The 20,027-nt window shown below is 44.9% G+C and overlaps 1 protein-coding gene across 10 annotated transcripts in view; it reads left to right on the top strand.

The window, feature by feature from the left end:
- Nucleotides 1–20,027, top strand: part of WIZ (WIZ zinc finger) — an 869,393-nt gene that overhangs the window by 398,456 nt on the left and 450,910 nt on the right. For 7 of the 10 annotated variants that reach the window (XM_085654345.1, XM_085654353.1, XM_085654352.1 and 4 more), the window contains exons 5-6: nucleotides 6,773–6,850; nucleotides 6,979–7,341. In XM_085654345.1, coding sequence (XP_085510471.1) covers nucleotides 6,773–6,850; nucleotides 6,979–7,341 — 441 coding nt within the window. The remainder of the gene's footprint in view (nucleotides 1–6,772; nucleotides 6,851–6,978; nucleotides 7,342–20,027) is intronic. The other 3 variants (XM_085654347.1, XM_085654346.1, XM_085654350.1) reach the window with 2 other exon arrangements.

The following is a 20,027-nucleotide window of genomic DNA, read 5'->3' as shown; positions in this document are numbered from 1 at the left end:
AGGGTGGAGCACTACTCATTACTTACCTTCCACAAGTGTCAGTCGTTCCTTGTCTGGGCTGCCCCACTGATTCACATCTTGCAGAAACCTCTTCTAATTCCCTTTTTATACAGTTTCTTTGACTTTTGGAAGCTCTGTGTCCTTGTTAGATCCCTGACTGATTTTTTGAATAGTCAATGCTTTCGGGCATGTCCCCTGTGTCACAAGCCTTGGGTGTTCCTCTGTAGGCCTACTCTCTTAGGTTGTTGAATTCTTCTCTGCTGGCGAGTGTCTGGAGAGAAAATCACCTGGGTTCTGGGAGCCGTGCCTGTACACCACCTCAAGGTGATACAGCTGTAGTTGTATCGGCCACCTTTCAATTCTGGGAGGTGGACAAACTGGAGACTGGATGTCATTAAAAAGGTTTCCCATGGTCATTACAGAGAAAACCTAGCAACTAGGCAAAATCCACATCTGCATTGATATGCACCTCCTGAACAAGGCCTTTAAACAGGAGAGGCACATCACACCAACTATGGACAATATCATGGCCAACCATAGTGGAGACAAGTGGTTTTCGAAGCTCAATCTAAACACCGGGTACCACCAACTACAGCTAGATGAAGGCAGCAGATAAATCACAACCTTCGGGATATCGTCTGTGGCTGAAGTATTCCAAAGCGCCATCCATGAGGTCCTATCCGGCCTCCAAGGGTAATAAATGTCAGTGATGACATTCTCAAATACTCCACAAAAGCCGAAGAACACCACCATCGACTTAAGACTACTCTGTAACAGCTATGTGATCACGGACTCATCCTTCATTGTGAGAAGTGCTCATTCTTCGAGTCACATATAGAATTCTTTAGCTACGTATTCACTAAGGATAGCATTCAAGTCGACCCCAGAAGGTCTCAGGCCATACTCTGGGCCTATCTGGCCGCAAAATGCCGGAGGTCTGCAGTTTTCTTGGGATGGCAACTTACAGTGGCAGGTTCATCCCCAACCTTGCGATCATTGCAGAACCCCTCCGTGCCCCGAGGGGAGGCTCTGTGGATCTGGGGGGGCCAAGGAAGAATGCTCATTCCAAAGGGCCAGGTTGTCCTTTCTCAGTAAGATGACGATGGCCTATTTCAATCCCAGGCAACTGACGGAGCTCCTTGTTTATGTCACCCCGATAGGGCTGGGCGCAGTCTAGACACAGGAGGTGAAAAGGTAAACTCTGGTGTCTAAGGGCCGCTGGCTTGATTAACTCATCTATGTGCAATTTTATTAGGTGTGCATGGAGGCACCCTAACCCTAGAAATTGACTGGGAATTGGTCAATTCGTTAATTAACTTTTGGACGTTCGTGTCAAAGGATACCAGCCCCTAATCCTTCGCCATGTGGCACCCGATGAGGTTCTCTGATTCCCCTTCAATGGCATGGAACTTTGCTGGGGACTCCTTGCCGTTGGACTGTGCCCATACATTGATCACCCTTATCCGTGGCAGGGGTGTCTGCCTCCCGTAGGTATAGATCTTGGTCAACGAGGGCGCAAGCATTAGCCTGCAGCGGAGATGACGGTACTGAAGATAGCACATCACATTCACAGATGCACCCTTATCTACAAGAGCCTTGATGTTCGTGCCAGCTACATCCACTGTGCACTTGGCGGTCTGTGTTTTTTTAGGAGATCTGTGAATATCAGAAATAAGTCTTCCTCCTCAGAGGTCAACTCATCTTTGGGATTGCTCTGCCAGTTGCGCTGTGTAGTATAGCCCTGATTCACGGCTTCCGTAATGGATAGCTGCCGAACTGCCTTTGTTAATGGTGTACATCCCCTGGTTCCTCCATGGGTCTTCTTTGCACAAAAGTGAGTGAGCTTGCCACAATTTGAGCATGTTTGACCTTGGACTGGACAATTCTCCAGTGTGTGATCATCCCTCCCACAGTTCCTGCACTGTCCCATGGACACTGGTGTCCTCTGCCTTGGCCGGGTGTTTCTCGATTTGGAGGTGATCACATCCACTGTTTTGGTCTTGACATTAAGCAACTTTCCGCCACTCTGATTGCCTGTCAAAGCCACGTCCATTTTAGCTACCCGTGCCGCTGAGAGGTTGTGCAATAGTTCTAACACAAGGATGACATGCAGGCTGATGTTGGGTTGCCTCAGGATAAGGCTGCGCAATATCTTGGATCTGCATCCCTGAACAATCTGTGCCCGGACTTCTTTTGGCTGGTCGTCTGCTGTGTTAGGTGCTGGCTAACTTGCGAAGGCGGGCATAGAAGTTATCGATCTATTCTTTTACGTGGGTGTGCTTGTCTTAGCTTGAAACTCTCAAAATCTGGGTTCCGCTGTGGGTCAAAATGATGGTTTATTGCCCTCACTACTGTATCATAGTCCTCATCATCCCCATCCTTAAGGGGGTGCTAGAAAGACTTATAAATCTCTTCTCCTACATACTGAAGCAGAAGGGATTGCTTCTTCAGTGCACCATCGGTTTCTCGGTCACCCTGAAGTCATTGTTAAACTTGCCTACCCACTTCTTCAATCTGATGCCAGCTGTGGCAGGGTCAGTCAGCTCAATAAATGGTTGTGAGGCGATCTGGTTGTGTTGCAGGGCGCGTGTGGCGCTAGAGTGTGCTCTGCGTTGGCATCATCCGCCATAGTGCTTCCACCTCAGGGGCCGCTCCCAACAGCCAATTGAGAAAAACCCAGAGTTGCAGGTGCGAGAGCTGGAAGTACTCACTGAGTGTAGCAGTGTGACGTCCCTCAATAGAAGATGGGCCACAAATATGAGTCCTTGGCACGTGGGCGATTGAAGATGACCCGGGGTTGTCTCACCGGTGCAGCAAGGCCCAAAGCAGGGGCGAAATGGGAGCAATCACTCGACAAGTAGGTCACGTCTTGACTGGAGCGAGGTCTGCAGTGCTAGCAGGCTCAAGGCATCAGGGCAGGGTACACTTGAAATCAGCCTCTGCAAAGCGAGTTCCTTCGGCGTGCTAGCAGCGGAGGTCAGTACAAGGGCCCAAGGCTGGGGGGGCAGGCTACTTCAGGGCGTGAGCAGTGCCACGTAGGCCAGAAAATCTGAGGCGACCGCAGCGTGGAGGCAGCTGTACAGAGGCAGCCGTGCGACTAAGCAGGCAGAGCAGTGCTCGGGTAGTGTCAGCAAAACATGTAGGTCTGGATAGCAGGAGAGAGTGTCTGGTGAAGACCGTGAGCGGTTTTTCCCCCATTTATTTATACACTCGACCGCGCGTACATTCGGGTCAGATTTACCCCGTAGTTGCCTGGTGGCTCACTACAGGCTCCAGTTCCAAAGCATCTAATTTAAAGGTGTCCATTTTCAAGGCACAGTTGACTATTATCCTCTGAGCTGGTCTTAGTTTCGATGATTATGTTAACAAAGTTGTTCAGAGCTTGACTTTCATACTATGAAAAAAAAAATTAAATTGCAGTGAGCTCTTGAGGTAGGTTGGAAGCACAGGCCTGCTGGCAAACTCTATGCTACAGGGCCTTGACCAAGTGAAAAGCCTCAGTCGCTCAAGCATGGAGAGTGCAGGGCCTTTTAACGTGTCTTGAGCCTGCTACTCTGGGAGTACTACCTGGTGAAGAACCGGATATTTCAAGTCCTGTTATTCTGTGAACATTTGTTTTACATCTTACAGCTGCTGATTCCTCCAGGGGTGGTGGGGGTTAGTGATCTTCCCAGCAGAAACATTCTCTGCTTCAGGTATGCATTTCTGTGAAGCCGTAAGCTGAGCTTTTTTGTTGTCTAAATGAAAAGCACAAGTGAACCAGTACTGAGGTACAAACAAAGCTTCTGCACCGCCAATGGGACCACTCCTATAATGCAGCACCACTTAACAGTTTAGTGCTAAGACATGATTTCCTCGCTGCACCCTGCAGAGCTCCATCCTGACTGGCAACACTCTATGCTGTTCCAGTACTCGGACCTATATAAAGCTTGGCAGCTTCACCTTATTGGAATGCAGTCAGCTTGGTAGAGAAACTGCCGGATGTTAGTTTCTCTACCAAGCTGACTGCATTCCCTCAGTCATTCTGTTAATGTCATTCTGCTGTTCCCGAGATCTCCTTTTATATTGGGGCTCCTGGACATAAAAGAATAGTAATTAGCAATTATTTTGAACATGGGGGTTGGTGAAGCTCATGATGAGGCGTAATTGAACCTTTATTCAAAGCCTTTCTCCCAGGTCAAAGGGCTGGTGTCTACAACATTACATTGTTTCTCTCCACTCCACTTATCCTTTACTGTGGCGCCTGATTTAATTAGAAACGTTCAACAGGGAAAGCCGATGAAAAGTATGTTGGCGGTAACCTGCTCTGTCCTGGGATGCACCACCTGCTGAACTTTGTAAAACCTACTATCTTATTTCCTAGCTGTTTTGGCTGAACTAGATTGTCCCTTGAGCACATACATCTTCTTCAAATGTTTTTTCATTATCTCTTGTGCTTATTTTCTGTTTTTTTTAAAGCTGGGCACTGTTTTTGACTCGTGGTCAGTTCTCCTAGTGTCGAAGCCTTACTGTCTCATGCTCAAGTCTTGGTGATCAATCTTGTTGCTCCTGCAGATTGTTGCCCAGTGATGTAGGAAACTAAATCACATGATGAACAATTGAACCTCCCCTGCTTCACAGAAGCATACCTGAAGTTCTGGTGCTTAGAAACCTCTGGTGAGATTAATAAATTGACCATTAATTTAACACAGCTCTGCACCCGGCTTCTCTCCTTTTCCCCACTAGTGCAGCAGACGACCCAAATGAAATTGGCTGGATTGGAACTGACCCACCAAGAACTAGAACTAAAACCTTAAGCTTCCTGTGGCTCTGTGCTTCCTTCCAGCTGGCTGCCATTCTGGACAGAGATACTTTAATCACCAGGCAATCAGAATGTGACCACAAAATGTTAGGTTTAAGTTCGTGAAGGGGTTTTAAATTATTTAGAAAGCACTGTACAGTAGTCAATACCAAAAATATTGTAAGGTTCAATTCTTTTGCAAATGACCTGGATTAATTACTGATATATTACCAGTCTTCATTGAAGCCATTCTAGAATTTTGCTGGGAAATACTCTAGTTCAAAATGGCCACTGCGTTTCTTTTTCAGTGTTTGAAAAATAGGTTGGTTAGCTTGTGGCTGTAGCTCTGCTGTGCTATTGTAAGACAGTTTCCAGTCAGTTAAAGAATTCCTTTAGTTGACACAAGTACTTCTACAACCAGGTAGAGCAAGACATAAAGTAGGGAAGTAATCGTAAAGGCTAGAAGTGATAGAAGGTTGCACTGCAGACAGTGCCCTTCCTTGTCCTCATGAAATGCACACAACTGGGAAGGCATGGCCACTTTGCAGTGGTTTTGTTGAGCCTAGGTTCTCTTTAGTCATGCACTTCGAAATGCCATGGCAGGACGCCCACGTTTAGTCAAAGAGAAATGACTGCCTTAATTGTGAAACAGCCCACAGCCACAGTTGAAGAAATGAGTCCCTCCAGCAGCTGACAGTTTTGAGATACATCCCCCACCCTGGGCCGCATGACCAGCAGGAAGCAATCTGCATTGCTTAGAGATAAGTGACGGTAGGGATTCCTTATTCTCTGGCGGTTACACAAAGCACCTTTTAAAGCCAGTCTTAGAACACGCTGTCCCTTTATATCTGCTTCTTGTGTACCTTGTGTGTACGTGCCCCATTCTTATCAGGGTCAGTGTGTTCTCTCCCTGAAGTGTTTACTCCTGTCCACCTGCTGTGAACAAGTGAGCATCTCCTGCTCTAGCTGTATCTTCAGATGTTTTAAACAGGCTTCTGTTATTATCTCTATCCTTCAACTGGCTTGCATTTAAAGTAAGCCACCCTTTTTCGCACAGACACTACCTCCATTGACCTCTAAGGTTCAGTATCTCAGTGCTCATCCTCAACACGTTTTCAGATGCTTCTCTTGCCTCTTCTTGTGGCTGGCCTGCTTTATGTGAACTGAGAATCCCAGGGCTAATGCAAGAACTTGCCGCCTTGGACACCCAATTGGTATTAATTGGTATAGCTAGAAACAGGCCTCGAAGCAGCGCCCCCAGCTTCTCAGTGCGCAGCGTCCATGTTGGGACAGTGGTGCTTCCATTCACTGCTTTAAGATCCTCACTCTGTAACTTCTACTTGTGAGCCACCTCATCACAGAGTCCCAATTCTTTTTATAGTTTCTGACCATTTTGATTTCCATATTTTAATAATCACTTTTTCTTGATTTACTTTCTTGCATTTTGACTTTTTGACAAGTTATTGCTTTTCTCATGTATTTGCATTTATTTGAACATTGAGCTTGTTACTTTTTAATAATGTTTCAAAGGTCTCTACATTTTTTTTAATTTTTTTTTATTTTAGTTTTGTCTGATTTTGCATTCATTATAATGTGGTTCAGAAAGTGCAGTGTCCTATCAGCCTTAGATTACAGTGAATGGCCACGCACCAAGTTCCATTATGACCTACGCTAATGTGGGCATTTGAATGTGGGTTTCTGGGATTTCCATTACCAGGCCCTTCATTTTTACTTTACTCCATTCTTTATCCTCTATTGTTCAGCCAGTCTCGCAAAATTGATACAAGCACTCCCATGTGTTTGGCGATGTGCTTCAGAGGTGATGAACTTTAGTGTCACCTTAGGTTTAGCAGGATTTGTGTTCAAAACAAAGGTACCCAGAGTAGAAAGAATTGAGGGTGCGGATGTCAGAAAGGAATTGGAGACATGATCAAAATCTGAATGGTACAAATTCCTGTGTACCTTTGACTAATTGCATCTCCTCGCTCTCAGTAGGGGAGCCAACTCTGCGGTACGAAGTGCCTCGGCCACTTGTGGGACGCCCCTCCACGCTTAAAGGTTCTTCTCATGGTGCGTATCCACATATTCAACCCAGCCTTAATCATGCGTCGTTACGAGGGCATGTGATTGGCCTGTGGCCCCATCACCTGCTTTCTACATCTAGGTTCATTGATGGGGCACTCTCATTTTCATTGCAGTGGCCAACTTTGATCCCAGCACCTTCAGCCTCATGAGATGCGAGTTCTGTGGCGCAGGATTCGACACACGAGCCGGCCTCTCCAGCCACGCCAGAGCCCACCTGAGAGACTTCGGCATCACCAACTGGGAGCTCACCATATCGCCCATCAACATCCTGAAGGAGCTTCTGGCCAACTCCCCAGATAGGCGTGCCCTGCAGGTGGTGGGCAGAAGTGAACCATCCTCCCCAAACCACACTCGAGAGGCACCAAGTTACATGCCTAAAAGCATCACTCCCATGTCGGAGGGCAGCATTGCGAGGTCTCCACATTCTCCTTTGACTACATCCTGGGCTGATGAGTCCTCACAGCCCAACAGAGATAGTAAGTGATTGAATGAATGTGTTTTCAGTGTGCACATTAAGTAGTAATGCACCTTTAAATTATATGTTCATTCATTTATGGAGCCTACTAAGGTCTGAGAATTGCTGATGTAAACTCTATACGGTTGCTCACTTTGCAGACACACGTGTTTTTAATTTTGAAATTTGTAACATTTTTGTTTACATTTTCTTTACACAGGAAGTTATGAGTGGTAGGACTGGGGGTGTGAATTGTAATCTGAATCATGTTGTATCAATTTATTCTATGTATAAAATGAAAAGTTAACAAGGTAGGTGCAAGGAATAGTGTTTTGAATCTTTGTTGCAAACTCGGTGACAAATACTAGTTGCCGAAATTGAGACGGTTAAGGGATGCCGGTCTATCATCTCCTTAATCAAGCAGATCAGAGAATTTGCCTTGGTTAAAACAAAACAAAAATGACCAGGCTCACTAGCATCCAGACCAAGTATACCCTACCTTTATTTTGTTCCCTTTGTTCTTAACATGTGTGGCTGTAGACACGCATGCTTTGCATACTCTAGTATGAGCTTGAACATTACATTTCTTTCATGAAGCTTCGAGTCATGCAATACTGTGACTCTTCCTTTAGTCCACAATGAGCAAGGGTATGACTCCACATTTATATTGTTGTTTTCCACTGTCAGCTTCTGACTTGTATCCGGTTTTGCTATTTGAGTTTCAGACACAGACGATTGGTTTGATGACTGGCTACATGGAGCCCAGTCCTACCTCCTTTTCAATTACTGAGCCTCAGAGAATGTCGGCAGATGGCGCACCTTTTTTTCCTATTCTACCCACATAGTAATGCGAAGTATCCCTAGGCCGGTCACCACGAGGTCTGTAACCTCCGTTTATCTCCTGAATACAAGAAGTCGACAATTTCTGTTTTTCCTTCTGGTGCAAAAACACATTGCAGTACCATAGGGGATAGGCTTTGGGCATTCCTAAAAATGCAGTGTGCATCGTTATTTGACACTCCTGAAATTTTCAGACGACAGGAGGACCTTAATAAGAGGACACAAGACCCTCTGGTACACCAGCAGCCCAGCACATGCTCAGTACTGAGACCGTGTCTATGAGCGCCTCCAAGTAAGACCCCTTTGGAGTCTCCTTCGGCGGGACCATGCACCAAGGAATCTATGAAGTACGGGAGTAACAACCCCGGCCAAGGGGTAAAAAGACACACTCTTAAATGGCCCTTGACCAAGGCGGAGCACCGCCCTCAAAGTCTTGCATCGAGCCCCGAACCAGCCAAGAAAGAGGCTCCACTGCTGCCCTTGGCACCGGTAGGTAACGAGACAAAGCTTCAGAGCCAAGGCACCATCCTCTGAGGAGCTTGTAGCCACACCCCACCTTAATAAGCTGAAACCTCTCATCTAAAGTCGGACTTGAAGTCGAAGCCAAACCCCCCCATGTGTCGACATCTGAAACACAGACTGCTCTGTCTGGAGGTACCACCACCACGGCCATACATACCATTTCCCACTACGCTACAAAGGCCAGTTTCATTATTGACCTTCCCCCACCTAAATGCCCCGAAGAGTCAGTACATTCTTTTTCAGACATAGTCATCCTGTATTGGGAAGGTGATCATATGACCAGCCCATGTGTAAATGGGCCCATGGATGAAGGGGGGTTGAGATGACCCATGGGACGACTATGACAAACCTCCCCCACCAAGAACTGGAGCCATACCCTGTTAAACCATCCCAACTATATAATGCTATGGCATATCAAACCATTATACAGAGAGCGTCTCAGCACCGTAAAGTTGCCATACACTTCACAGAGCACGAGGACAACTTTTTATTGGAGACCGTCTTCAAGACAGAATGTGGTGTCCTGTTCCTACCCATGCTCAAGGGTATGCTGAAGTTGACCCTTGATAATTTTAGGGATCCAGTCTGGTCCAGTGTGATCACACTACGTGTTGAAATTAAACCTGTTTTTCCTCATGACCCACTTTATATTTGAGGACAGGTCCCATCGGACTCACTGGTAGACCATACTGCCAGAGAGAGGGCTTCTGCCCAGGTCGCAAATGATCCCCCCCCCCCCCCCCCCCCATAAGGAAAGCAAATGTGTAGATGCTGCTGGGAAGCGAGTATCAGTAGGTGCTACTATGCAGTGGTGTATAGCGGATTCAGTGGCATTACTGTCACAATATGATAGGTATCAGTGGAAGGTAACGGAGGTAGTCCTACAGCACCTCCCTGATGCAGGTTAAAAAAAAGGGGGGGGGGGAGGAGAGTTAGTTGCTAAAGGGAAAATCCTCTTCAGTGCAAACTACCCTGTGCCATAGACTCTGGGGGACTTTGTCTCTCGCAGCATTAACACCACTGCCTTGCTCTGATGACAGGCTTTAAACCGAAGGCTCAACGATAGCACCCCAACATCCCATTCGATGGGGAACCTCTTTTAGGATGCAAGGTGCTTAAGATGTTGGAGAATATTAGGGTATATGACATCAAAAAGTCTATGGTATTCGAGCAATCGAACACCTCTAGGGGTACTTTTCGAAGGCACCACCCACTGGGTGGGTGGCGGAACCACACCAGAAAGCTAGCCAGCCACAAACGCACCAGCAGCAGGCTTATCTTGATGCCCTGTCTGGTAGAGGCTACTCAAGGGGAAGTTACAGAAGCAACAATGGCAAGGGTAGAGTGGTAAAGGCTGCAGTTCCAGAAGAGGAGCCTCTGCTCCCAAACTCGCCTATGCTTCCCCCTCTCTGCACCCAATCACAAAGCAGCTGTTGAGGGAGGCTAAGGGATTTGTAATTTCAGAAGATGGATATCACTTCAGATCAGTGGTAGTCCAATAGAACTACTGTCTAGAATGTATACCACACCGCTCAACATGCCACCACATCAGGGTGCCCTCAGTCAGCAGCACCTTGCTCTTGCAAGGGGAAGTTCAAGAACTCCTTCAAAATGGCACCATGCAACTATTGTTCCCACACCGAACAGGCATAAAGCATTTATTCATTGCACTTATCTAAGGAATGATCGAACGTTCCAGCCCATCTTGGACCTCAGGCAGCTCACTCAGTTCATCCTGTCAGAGAACTTTCACATAACAGCCTTCCAGGACATCATCCCATTACTTCGATAGGGAGACTTCATGATGACATTAGACTTCAAAGATGCCAACTTCCGCATACCTATCCACCCAGCCCATCACCAGTACCTCTGGTTCGCAGTAAGTGGACTGCTCTACAAGTTCGAAGTACTAACCTTCGGGGTCACAGCGGCCCGAAAGGTCTTTACCAAGTGTCTGGCAGTGGTGGCTGCTCAACTGCGGAGAGAACATCCACGTCTTCCTTATCTCATGACTGGTTGATCAAGAGCAGCAACACACACTCAGATCCTCTATATAGGTTAAGGTAAACGCAAAGAAATCTCACCTAAAACCGCTGCAGATCCAACCATTTTAATCCTAAGTGTTGTCACGGAGAAAGCATACCTCATCCAGCAAAGGGTGATGGCATTTCTAGAACTGCTGGCTTTTTCATAGCACTCGCCCATTGACTATAATAACTGTAATGAAGTTACAAGATATGATGCATCACTCATAGCAATTGTGTTGCTTGTCAGACTGCACATGTGCCTACTCCAACAGCGAGTCAGTGTTCTCAAGTGGAAGGTCAGTTAGAAGATCTAGTGTTTATAAAGCCCAGTACTCTGAGCTGTCTGAAGTGGTGGTACAGAAGCATCCTGTAGCTAGGCAGGCCTTTCTTGCACCCTTTTCCACAGGTGACCTTTACTACTGACTCATTGCTCATAGGTTGGGGTGCACATCTTGGCAACATGACTGTCCAAGGCATCTGGACCCCTTTTCAGCAGAGAGGCAATCAGCTACCTGGAGTTACTAGCACTCATAGCTTTTCAGTCACTCATCCGTGGCAAGGTCATACAGTGACCTCAAGCAAGAAGTCTTGTCAGAAAAATTCTTGACAAACTTAGCATAGTACTCGATAAGCCCCATAAAGGACCGTAACTGGTCCTTGTCCTGAGGTTGAGGAGCAGAGCGAATCGCCCTACACAGATCCTCCTTCGGGCTCACCCCACTTGCACTAATGGTGTACCCTAAGTAGTCTACACGCTCTGACAAGAATTTGCATTTATCCTTTCGCAATGTCAAACCAGCCACCAAAAGCCTGTCCAACACTATCTTAAGAGTGACATTATGTTGCTCCACTGAATGCCCATAGATCAAAATGTCGTCTTGAAAGTAGACCGTATTACCCACTCCCTCAAGAAGATTGGAGACCATCCTTTGAAATACGCTGGCAGCTGAATTAAGCCCAAAAGGCAAGCGAGTAAACTGAAACGTGCCAAAAGGTGTAACGAAGGCAGTTAAATGCTTAGAGTCCTTATGCAAGTTAATCTGGTGATAAGCACTTCTAAGATCCAACTTAGAAAATACTTTAGCACCATGTAACGTAGTGACCAACTCGGATATATTGGGAAGAGGAAAGGTGTCCGCAACCACACAATCATTCAAGGATCTTAAGTCAACACAGAAACGGAGCTTGCCATCCGATTTCTTTGTGACGACTATGGGAGAAACCCAGGGTGACGCCTCGACTGGTTCAATTACTCCAGAGGCCAACATCTCATCGATCATGTTCTTAACCTCTTGTCTAACAACGATTGGGACTCGCCTGACCTTGTGCTGCACAGGAATGGAGTGGTTCCTCAACACAATTCGATGAGAATACCCTTTGAGTTGACCCAAGCTTTCCCTAAATACAGCACTAGCATCGCCCAAAATCTTCTCCAACTCATTATCCTCGATTATCATTACTTGTGGTGAAGCACGAGGGTTGACAATGATCGCCAAGTCATACTGGTGAACCCAACCCAGAATTGCCGGGCCTGACCTAGAAACATAAACTTTCCCTTGTATGTTCCTATAAGAAAAGACAATGTGCGCATTGAAGTACCCCAAAATGTCAATGGTCTCGCCCTGATAACCACCCGGGGAAATATCTTTAGGTAAAAGATGCCTAGTACCCCAATTGAGCAAGAAAAGATCATGTGGGATAATAGTGTACCTTGAACCTGTATCCACCATTAAGTGAATTTCTTTGCCATCTATGATGAAAAGTGCCTTAGGCCTGACTTTGAGTTTGTCACTCAACACCACAGACGAATCACCATCAACCACCAGAATTTTGTGACCATCTTCATCAACAAATACACTGTCGTCCACAGAAGCCACAGAAGAACGAGGTTTGCTACGACAAACTCTCGCATAATGACCCACCCTACCACACTTCAAACATTCTTGTTTGGCTGCAAAGCAAAATTTGGAGTCCGAGGAGTGAACGGTGCTGCCGCACCTGTTGCACATGCGAGTTACAGGGGACTTCTGTGTAGTGGGATTTTTGATGAAAGGAACTTTTTTGACAAGCTTCTTATTCTTCACCGCTGCTATGTCTGCTTGTTCTCCGGAAGAGTGAGTTTGTTCTGAGCATTCCTGACAGGAAATTTCATTAACGTCACCAGAATTCTTCTTTTCAAGTTCCTTCATATATCCTTGAGACTCCTCAACAATTTTAGCTAGGTCTATGGCTGTCTGTAGGTTAGGATTTTTCGCCGCCCAAAGACACTCTTGGATCTTCTTGTTATTGCACTGTACAATAAGTTGATCCCTAATAAGTTCATCCGTCATTCCACCGAACTTGCATTTCACTGACATCTCTCTCAACCTGGCAACAAAGTCATCGATAGATTCGCCTGTTCTTTGGCTTTTTGTGTAGAACCTGTATCGATTCATGAGTAAGTTCTCCTCCTTCGCATATCTTACCTCAAGCCTACCAATGGCCTCCTTATATTCGTCAGGAACAGGTTGCCCATTAGCTTGTAGTGCTTGGGGTAAATAGCGAAAAATGCGTTGACCTTCTTTGCCCAAAGAACCTAGTAAGAGTGCTTTCTTACGTTTTGCGGAATATTCTTGAGCATCTAGAGCATCCAAATAGTTGTCAAACATCGGGAACCAATCATCCCAAGAAATGCTAGGTTGTCCCGGAAGAGCCAGAAAACTAGGAGGAAGAACTACAGAAGGATTCTCATTCGTCATGGCTGACCACGCTGAGCCCTCTACAAAACAGAGAATAGGGCTAAATAAACTGAAGAATGAAGAGAGAGAAACAATGCAAAACAGTACCTGAATCCACAGCAGGTCGGATGAGACACACGACACGTATGTCACCTCAGAGAACGAAGCGCCAGCCAAATGCGCTCAAAAACCGAGTTCCGTACCTCGGTGGCTGACAGGGAAGGTGTTGTCCTGGAAACAGTACAAAACAAAGATGGCCGCCACGTCGATGACGCAGAGACGTGAGAGCGTAACTAGACGCTTGACGGGAGCTGAGTAGAGGACTTCTAGCGTGACGAAGAAGATTCTCGCCGTGAACCACTCTACGGTGAGGATTCCATGATGTCATCAGAGGAGAGGAACCTTCACGAGTAGAGGAGCTCCTGTCGCACCAACTGTCACTCCCACGCCGATAGTGCCTGCAACCAGAACTAGGCAGACAGGTGAGTCGCAAGTGTCTCTACAGCAGTTAAATTCAGACAAAACCTTCTCCAGAGCGAATAGTTTCACACAGGTTTGGCTCTCCCGCTTGACGCGTAAGACGCTTGACGCGTAAGACGATCCTTAGAAAGACCAACAAACGGAGAGTTGACCAAGCAGGAAAGCTCGTCTGTTTGTATTCACTGGAGCCAGAGACAGTTCTGTAGGATCGAGCTTTGGAGGGTGAAAGCGTAGAGATGTTCCGCTCTTGTGATGAAAACTTGAACGAAGTAGAACCAAGCGTGGGCTGATGAAAGAAATCGTCGCCAAAATTGTTGTAGATAAAAGGTGGTCCACAACGGCTTTCTTCACAAGTTGCTTTTATTAAGTTAGACAGGAAACACAAGAGCGGACTCTCCACAGCAGAAGCCAAACGCAACTGCCAAAGGAGAGAACACAGAAGCATGAAGCAACCTAGAACATAGTAAAAGGAACATTCCACAAGCTCAAAGAATGCTCAACAAGCAGAACATGTACTACAATGACATTGATGTATTGCATACAAAAGCGATGAGGCACCCATTTGCCCCCACTATCTTCCTTGGCGCAATGGATCTGACACTGGGCAATCCACCACAACATTCAGCTCCTGGTGGAACACCTTCCAGGGGTCAACAAAGACTTTGTGGACCTGTTAAGCTGGACGCATCAACAAGTTAATGAGTGGAAACTTTGCCCACAAGCCCTGCAAAGATACTTCCAGAGATGGGGAAGCCCAACCAATTACCTTTACTCCACTCAAGAAAATATTAAATTCTCAAACTTCACCTCCAGGGCCCCACACCCAGAGTCGAGACATAATTTCTTACATTTTTCATCTCCAAAAGGCAGGCCTCACATACACTTTAATTCAACTACATTTAGCTACTATAGCTTCATATAAGCAGAACAGTCCAGGTGTTCATTGTGGATATTAACAGGATGACATCCCAAGAACAGCTCCAGCACTGGTCTGGAACCTAAATGTAGTTCTCAGCAGGCTTATTCGACCACCTTTCATGTCATTTACAGTGCCTTTAATGGAGGGTAGCTTTCCTTGTTGCTGTAATCTCGCTTCTGCACATTAGTAAGTTAAAAGCACTGACTATTCAGGAACCATTACTTTAGGTATACAAGGACAGAATAGTCCTTTGAACCAAACCCAAATTCTTACCTAAGGTAGTATTACCTTTCCATTTTAATCAGATTATGGAGCTGCCCTTTTTTCACAACCTGATTCTGTTGCAGAGAGAGTGTTACACACGCTGTATGTTAATCGGGCTTTCAAACATTGTATTGGTGGGCCTAAGCTTTTCTGTAAGTCAGACTTAACATTTTGTTGCTTGTGCTAAATCATACAAGGTCAGCCAATTTCCAAAGCAGGCATTGGAAGGTGGATTGTGAAATGTATCCAGACGTATGCTAAGGCGAAATGAGTGCTCTCCACATCTCATAGGGCACACACTACAAGTAAACATCAAATAAAAAAAAATAGCTTATTTATTCGATTTCTGTTTAGAGAATCATAAAACCGCATAAAATCACATAAGTATTACACAAGATAACTGAGCAAAAACATGAAATAAATACACATCGTACATTGAATCATGCAGGGCTCTGACGTTAAGTCACTTGTTTGGAGCCCCTTTACATATTTAGAGTTTTGGACAATTAAACCGTCACATTAAAATCTATTTCCTACATTTCACTACACTTTTTAAATACATTGATACAATCCATACTATGTATTCATTTTCTAAAAACTGCAATGCTAAAAAGGCAGGGCGACATTGTCTAAAACCGAGTTTTTTAAAAAGAGGTAAAATCCATTTTTTCCTTTGCACAATATAAGATTTACAGAATAAAACCACGTGAAGTGTTTGCTCTGAACGATCCTCACAGAGGAACAGTTGCATAACATCTCGACCAATCGTTCATATTTAGGAACCTTATTAGTCTGTGTAGTATCCCTAGTCTAAATCTTGTCAATAATAGTCTGTCATAAGTGCAGCAAACAAGTTTGAGATGAGGTTGAATGCTATGTGTGGTTAAGATCGTTTGGTTATACAATACTGTGGGCGTTGATATTTCAACTGTTAATCTGAGTGATTCAAGTAGGGTTAAGCTTTTCACTTTTAACACTTTTCTTGTCAAGGTGGTCATTGTGCTCGGCTCAGTATAGAACTCTGGGTGGCCTAGATCATGCATAAAATCCCGCACGTACTTTAGCCACGCAATTCTTAAAACGCCATCCAATTTAAAAATATGGTTTACAATGTCCTTGTTGAGGTTGGTTTCCACAGATGTCCATATCCTGTGCCATAACAGAATTGTTTCCACTTTTAAAAGATCTGTAATGTATGGAACACCAAATTCAGAGTGACAGTCATATGAGGAGGCACTTCCCGGGACTGCCAATATGTGTCTTAAAAACATGTTTTCGACAACTTGAAGAGCCTGAAGATGGGCGTATCCCCAAACCCCAGCGCTATACATGGCCGTCGAGACGCACTGGGCCCTGTATATCTGTAGTAGCTCATGCCGAGGCCTCCTGCTCAGCTTTTTCGCAAAATTAACTAGTGGGCGGTGGTTTTCATGAAAACCAGTTTTCTGGCTTGCACCGCTTGGGTCCAGGTACTATTTTGGTCGAATAGAATGCCCAGATAGCTGAATCTGTTTGTAAAATCTGTCTTCTGTTTGTCAATGTACATGTCTACATTGGTGGCTGCCAGTGCCACACCTCATGGCAAAGGTTTTTGATGTATTTACCCTTGGCCCCAGATTGTGCATAAAAGCCGAAAAACTGTTCAATATTCTTTGTAATCCCACTTGAGTGCGAGACATCAGAACGGCGTCGTCCACGTACAATAGGGTGGGTATAGGCCGTCCTTCTATTTTGGGGAGGTCTTGGCACTTGTTCACCAGTGCTTGGCCTAGACCATTTATATAAAGATTAAAAAGGAAGGGGGCCAACACACAGCCTTGTCTTATTCCCTTCTTTATTCGAAACTGGTCTGTACATTCTTCATTGGCACTATAATGCACCCTCGCTTTGGCGTTGCTATATAGTTGTCTTAAAAAGAGTATGATGGTGGGCTCCACTCCTAGGTCCTGAAGAGTCCTCCAGAGCTTGTCGTGCCTAATACAGTCAAAAGCTGCTGTGAGGTCGACGATGGCTAGGAACAATCTGCCTTTCTTTGCGAGGGTATACTTCCCTATGAAGATATACAGGTTTAAGCTAGTTCAACGGTTCCTAGCCACTTACGAAACCCACCCTACAAGTAAAAACAGCCTCACCACTGCTTTCTTAGGCAACATCCAGTTAGCTGATATCTGCAGGATGGTAATTTGTTTAACACCATACCCATTCAGAAACCAGCTATGGGTTGCCAAACTGTGTTAAGGACTTTGTTTTAAAAATCTACCTAAGCTGTCTGCTTGCCACCCCTCTACACCTGGTAGGAAATTGTTTTATAGTTGATGCAAAGCATGTGCATCTACAGCCACACATGCTATCAATGGAAAATGTTATTTACCCTGTGCACATCTGTTGGTAGCATGTAGTGCAGTAATCCCATGCACCATCCTTCCTCCCCAGAACCTGGCAGTTATTGCATATTTTCTTTTTATTCTGTATACATTAATTAACTATAATGCACATGGCACGTATACTTACTCTACATTTCACTCTCACCGTTCAACCTGTTATGCAAAAAATATTGTTAACTAAAGGAGTAGTTGCATACTATCCAATGACTCCAGGTGTCTTCAAAGAAAAACAACTTGTAATGTCAGAGCTCAACACTAGATGGAAGGAGTATGGAAAGAATGTGCATCTACAGTACTACACTCTACAAACAGATGCTTAGCTTACAGGGTAAGTAACATGTTCCTTCTAGCATGCACATGTTTGCTTTTGTTTCTTTAGCTTCACATTTGGTTTTTTTGCCTGCTTAGCTGGCCTTTTTTCAGAACCTCCAGAACATCCTGGTTAGCAAAGCATAGAAACGGAACCTAGTATTGGATACCCAAGCAAAGACCTACTCCCATGTTGGCCTACCACAGCCTTTTTCAACGAGGAGCTCATGAGCTACTGGTTGTTCTCCACCTATCTGTAATTTGCATTCCAGTGTGCAGCCTAGCCTACTAAATTAGAAGCTTTTGCTTGGTTGAATGAATATATGTATGAGTAAATTGAAAAAAGTGTTAGTGTATTTTCAAAACTCATAAGCTAATGTTTGGCGAAAAATGGTTTAAGTACCAATATATATTTATATCTTATATTTGAGTGATAAATCATGCAGTGTTGGAGACTTATTACTGATATTGTCATCTCCGTGCCAGGGCACTGCAGCTATTGCTTTTATGTATTACCCAAACAAAGGCATTCCACATTGACAGATCATTTTTTGGTCTCCCCTACGTGAGCATGTGCTTGCGCATGTGCTCTCGCTTGCAAGACTCTTGTATTCTATTATGGGCTTGGAACCCGCCTATTGCTTACCATTCGTCTGCAGTTTTTCCACTCTTCTTTGCTGCTTTCTAATTGGGTAGTGCTTGCCATATGTCACTTCCTTTTCTTTCGGTGGTGCATGGTTCAACCACAAATTAATTAACTCTGATTTTCTTTTGGTGGCGCATGGTTCCAGCACAGATTAACTCTAATCAGTGTCCCTCCGCTGGCCATCTGCTGCTCGCATTGTGATTACTGGTACTATATAAAAAGAATTACAAAAATGTAAACCTATGACTCAGACAACCCTATCCGCATCATAAAGTATATATTTTTTTACGCTCCCCCATTCCCACTTGTGTCCATCCTGTTACCACCACCCCCTTACATACCTTTTCGACTTCAAGTGGCAGTATTATCACAGCAATGCTGCGTAAGTAACAAACAGCAAAGTATCGACCTTCTCCTTGAAATATGTACACATAAAAGAATGACTGTGAACTTCTTCCTCAAACTGACCGAGAGTGGTTGCTATCTTAGTAAGCCTTTCTACTGCTGTTCTAATCACAAACTACAGAGGAATGCAATATCTTTTTTACATTCAGTCGTTTAAACCTGTGATTATTTTTACTTGAATCATCCGTTTTGTCAAATTTCTTAAAAGGCATAGACTGCAGCACGTGGGAAATCTTTTATTCTGCGCTAAGACATTATGCTCTGTAATATTTCTTCTTTGGAATAGACAAAAGGTGTCTGTTGTAAATAATATTGAGCATACTCTTCGTCAGAAACGCTAGGCTGCAGTATCAAAATCTGGAAGTCGTTGATAACCATTCTTTCAAAGGAGGGATGTTTTTTCATCATTTTTTGGTTGTAGAAGCCATGATATTTTCTTCAATGTAAATGTTTTACGAATGTCTGCTACTGAAATGTACTGAGAGCACTGTTCTAATGTGTGCTGCCAGAAAAAAGTGCTATGACACTGCCAGCACGGGATGCATAATAGCACTGATTTTCCTAACTTTTAGCCATGATGCACAGCAGCCAGACAGCTGTTCATAATGGCTAAAACACAAGACCGAGCTAATAGCTCTTCCATAGTGAGACCTATTGGCTTTGCCAATGCTTATTTACTGGCAACTGTGCCCAATGCACGCATTGAGGTTAATCTTGAATATGATGGTCAGTAGTAACCATGTCTGTTTGATGTGGTCACAAAACCAATTGTTATAATATTATTAATTCAGGATGATTTTCATTGGATATAAGTAACTCTTATTAAAGAAAAAGTTGGAGACCCTTGGTCTTTCATCACTTGGGCTTCCTCTGTGGTGATAGTCCTGGCCACCCGCACAGTAAGTGTCTCTCCTAACATGGTCCAACATGTACGGCCAGATGGTGCATTTGGGTCTAGGGCAAAGAGGGAGTACCAGAACTTAGTTTTCAGTTCTAGCTGCGTGCAGTTCTGTGGACAACTCTTGTTCTCAGTTCCCAACCGCTAGGTTACCTTTCCTTATTAAACAAGTCAGTGCTCAGCACCTAAGCAACGTGGTCTCAATGCACCCACAAAAAATATAAGCAACTCTGCCAGAAGTCATCTCCGTTTGCTCCAATTTCCACGTGGGGAGACACTGATGTTCAGGCTCGGGTT

The sequence above is a fragment of the Triturus cristatus genome, chromosome 4_1 (genome assembly GCF_964204655.1).
Source record: "Triturus cristatus chromosome 4_1, aTriCri1.1, whole genome shotgun sequence".
NCBI classification, from domain to species: domain Eukaryota; kingdom Metazoa; phylum Chordata; class Amphibia; order Caudata; family Salamandridae; genus Triturus; species Triturus cristatus.
This window is presented reverse-complemented; position numbering and strand designations above follow the sequence as displayed.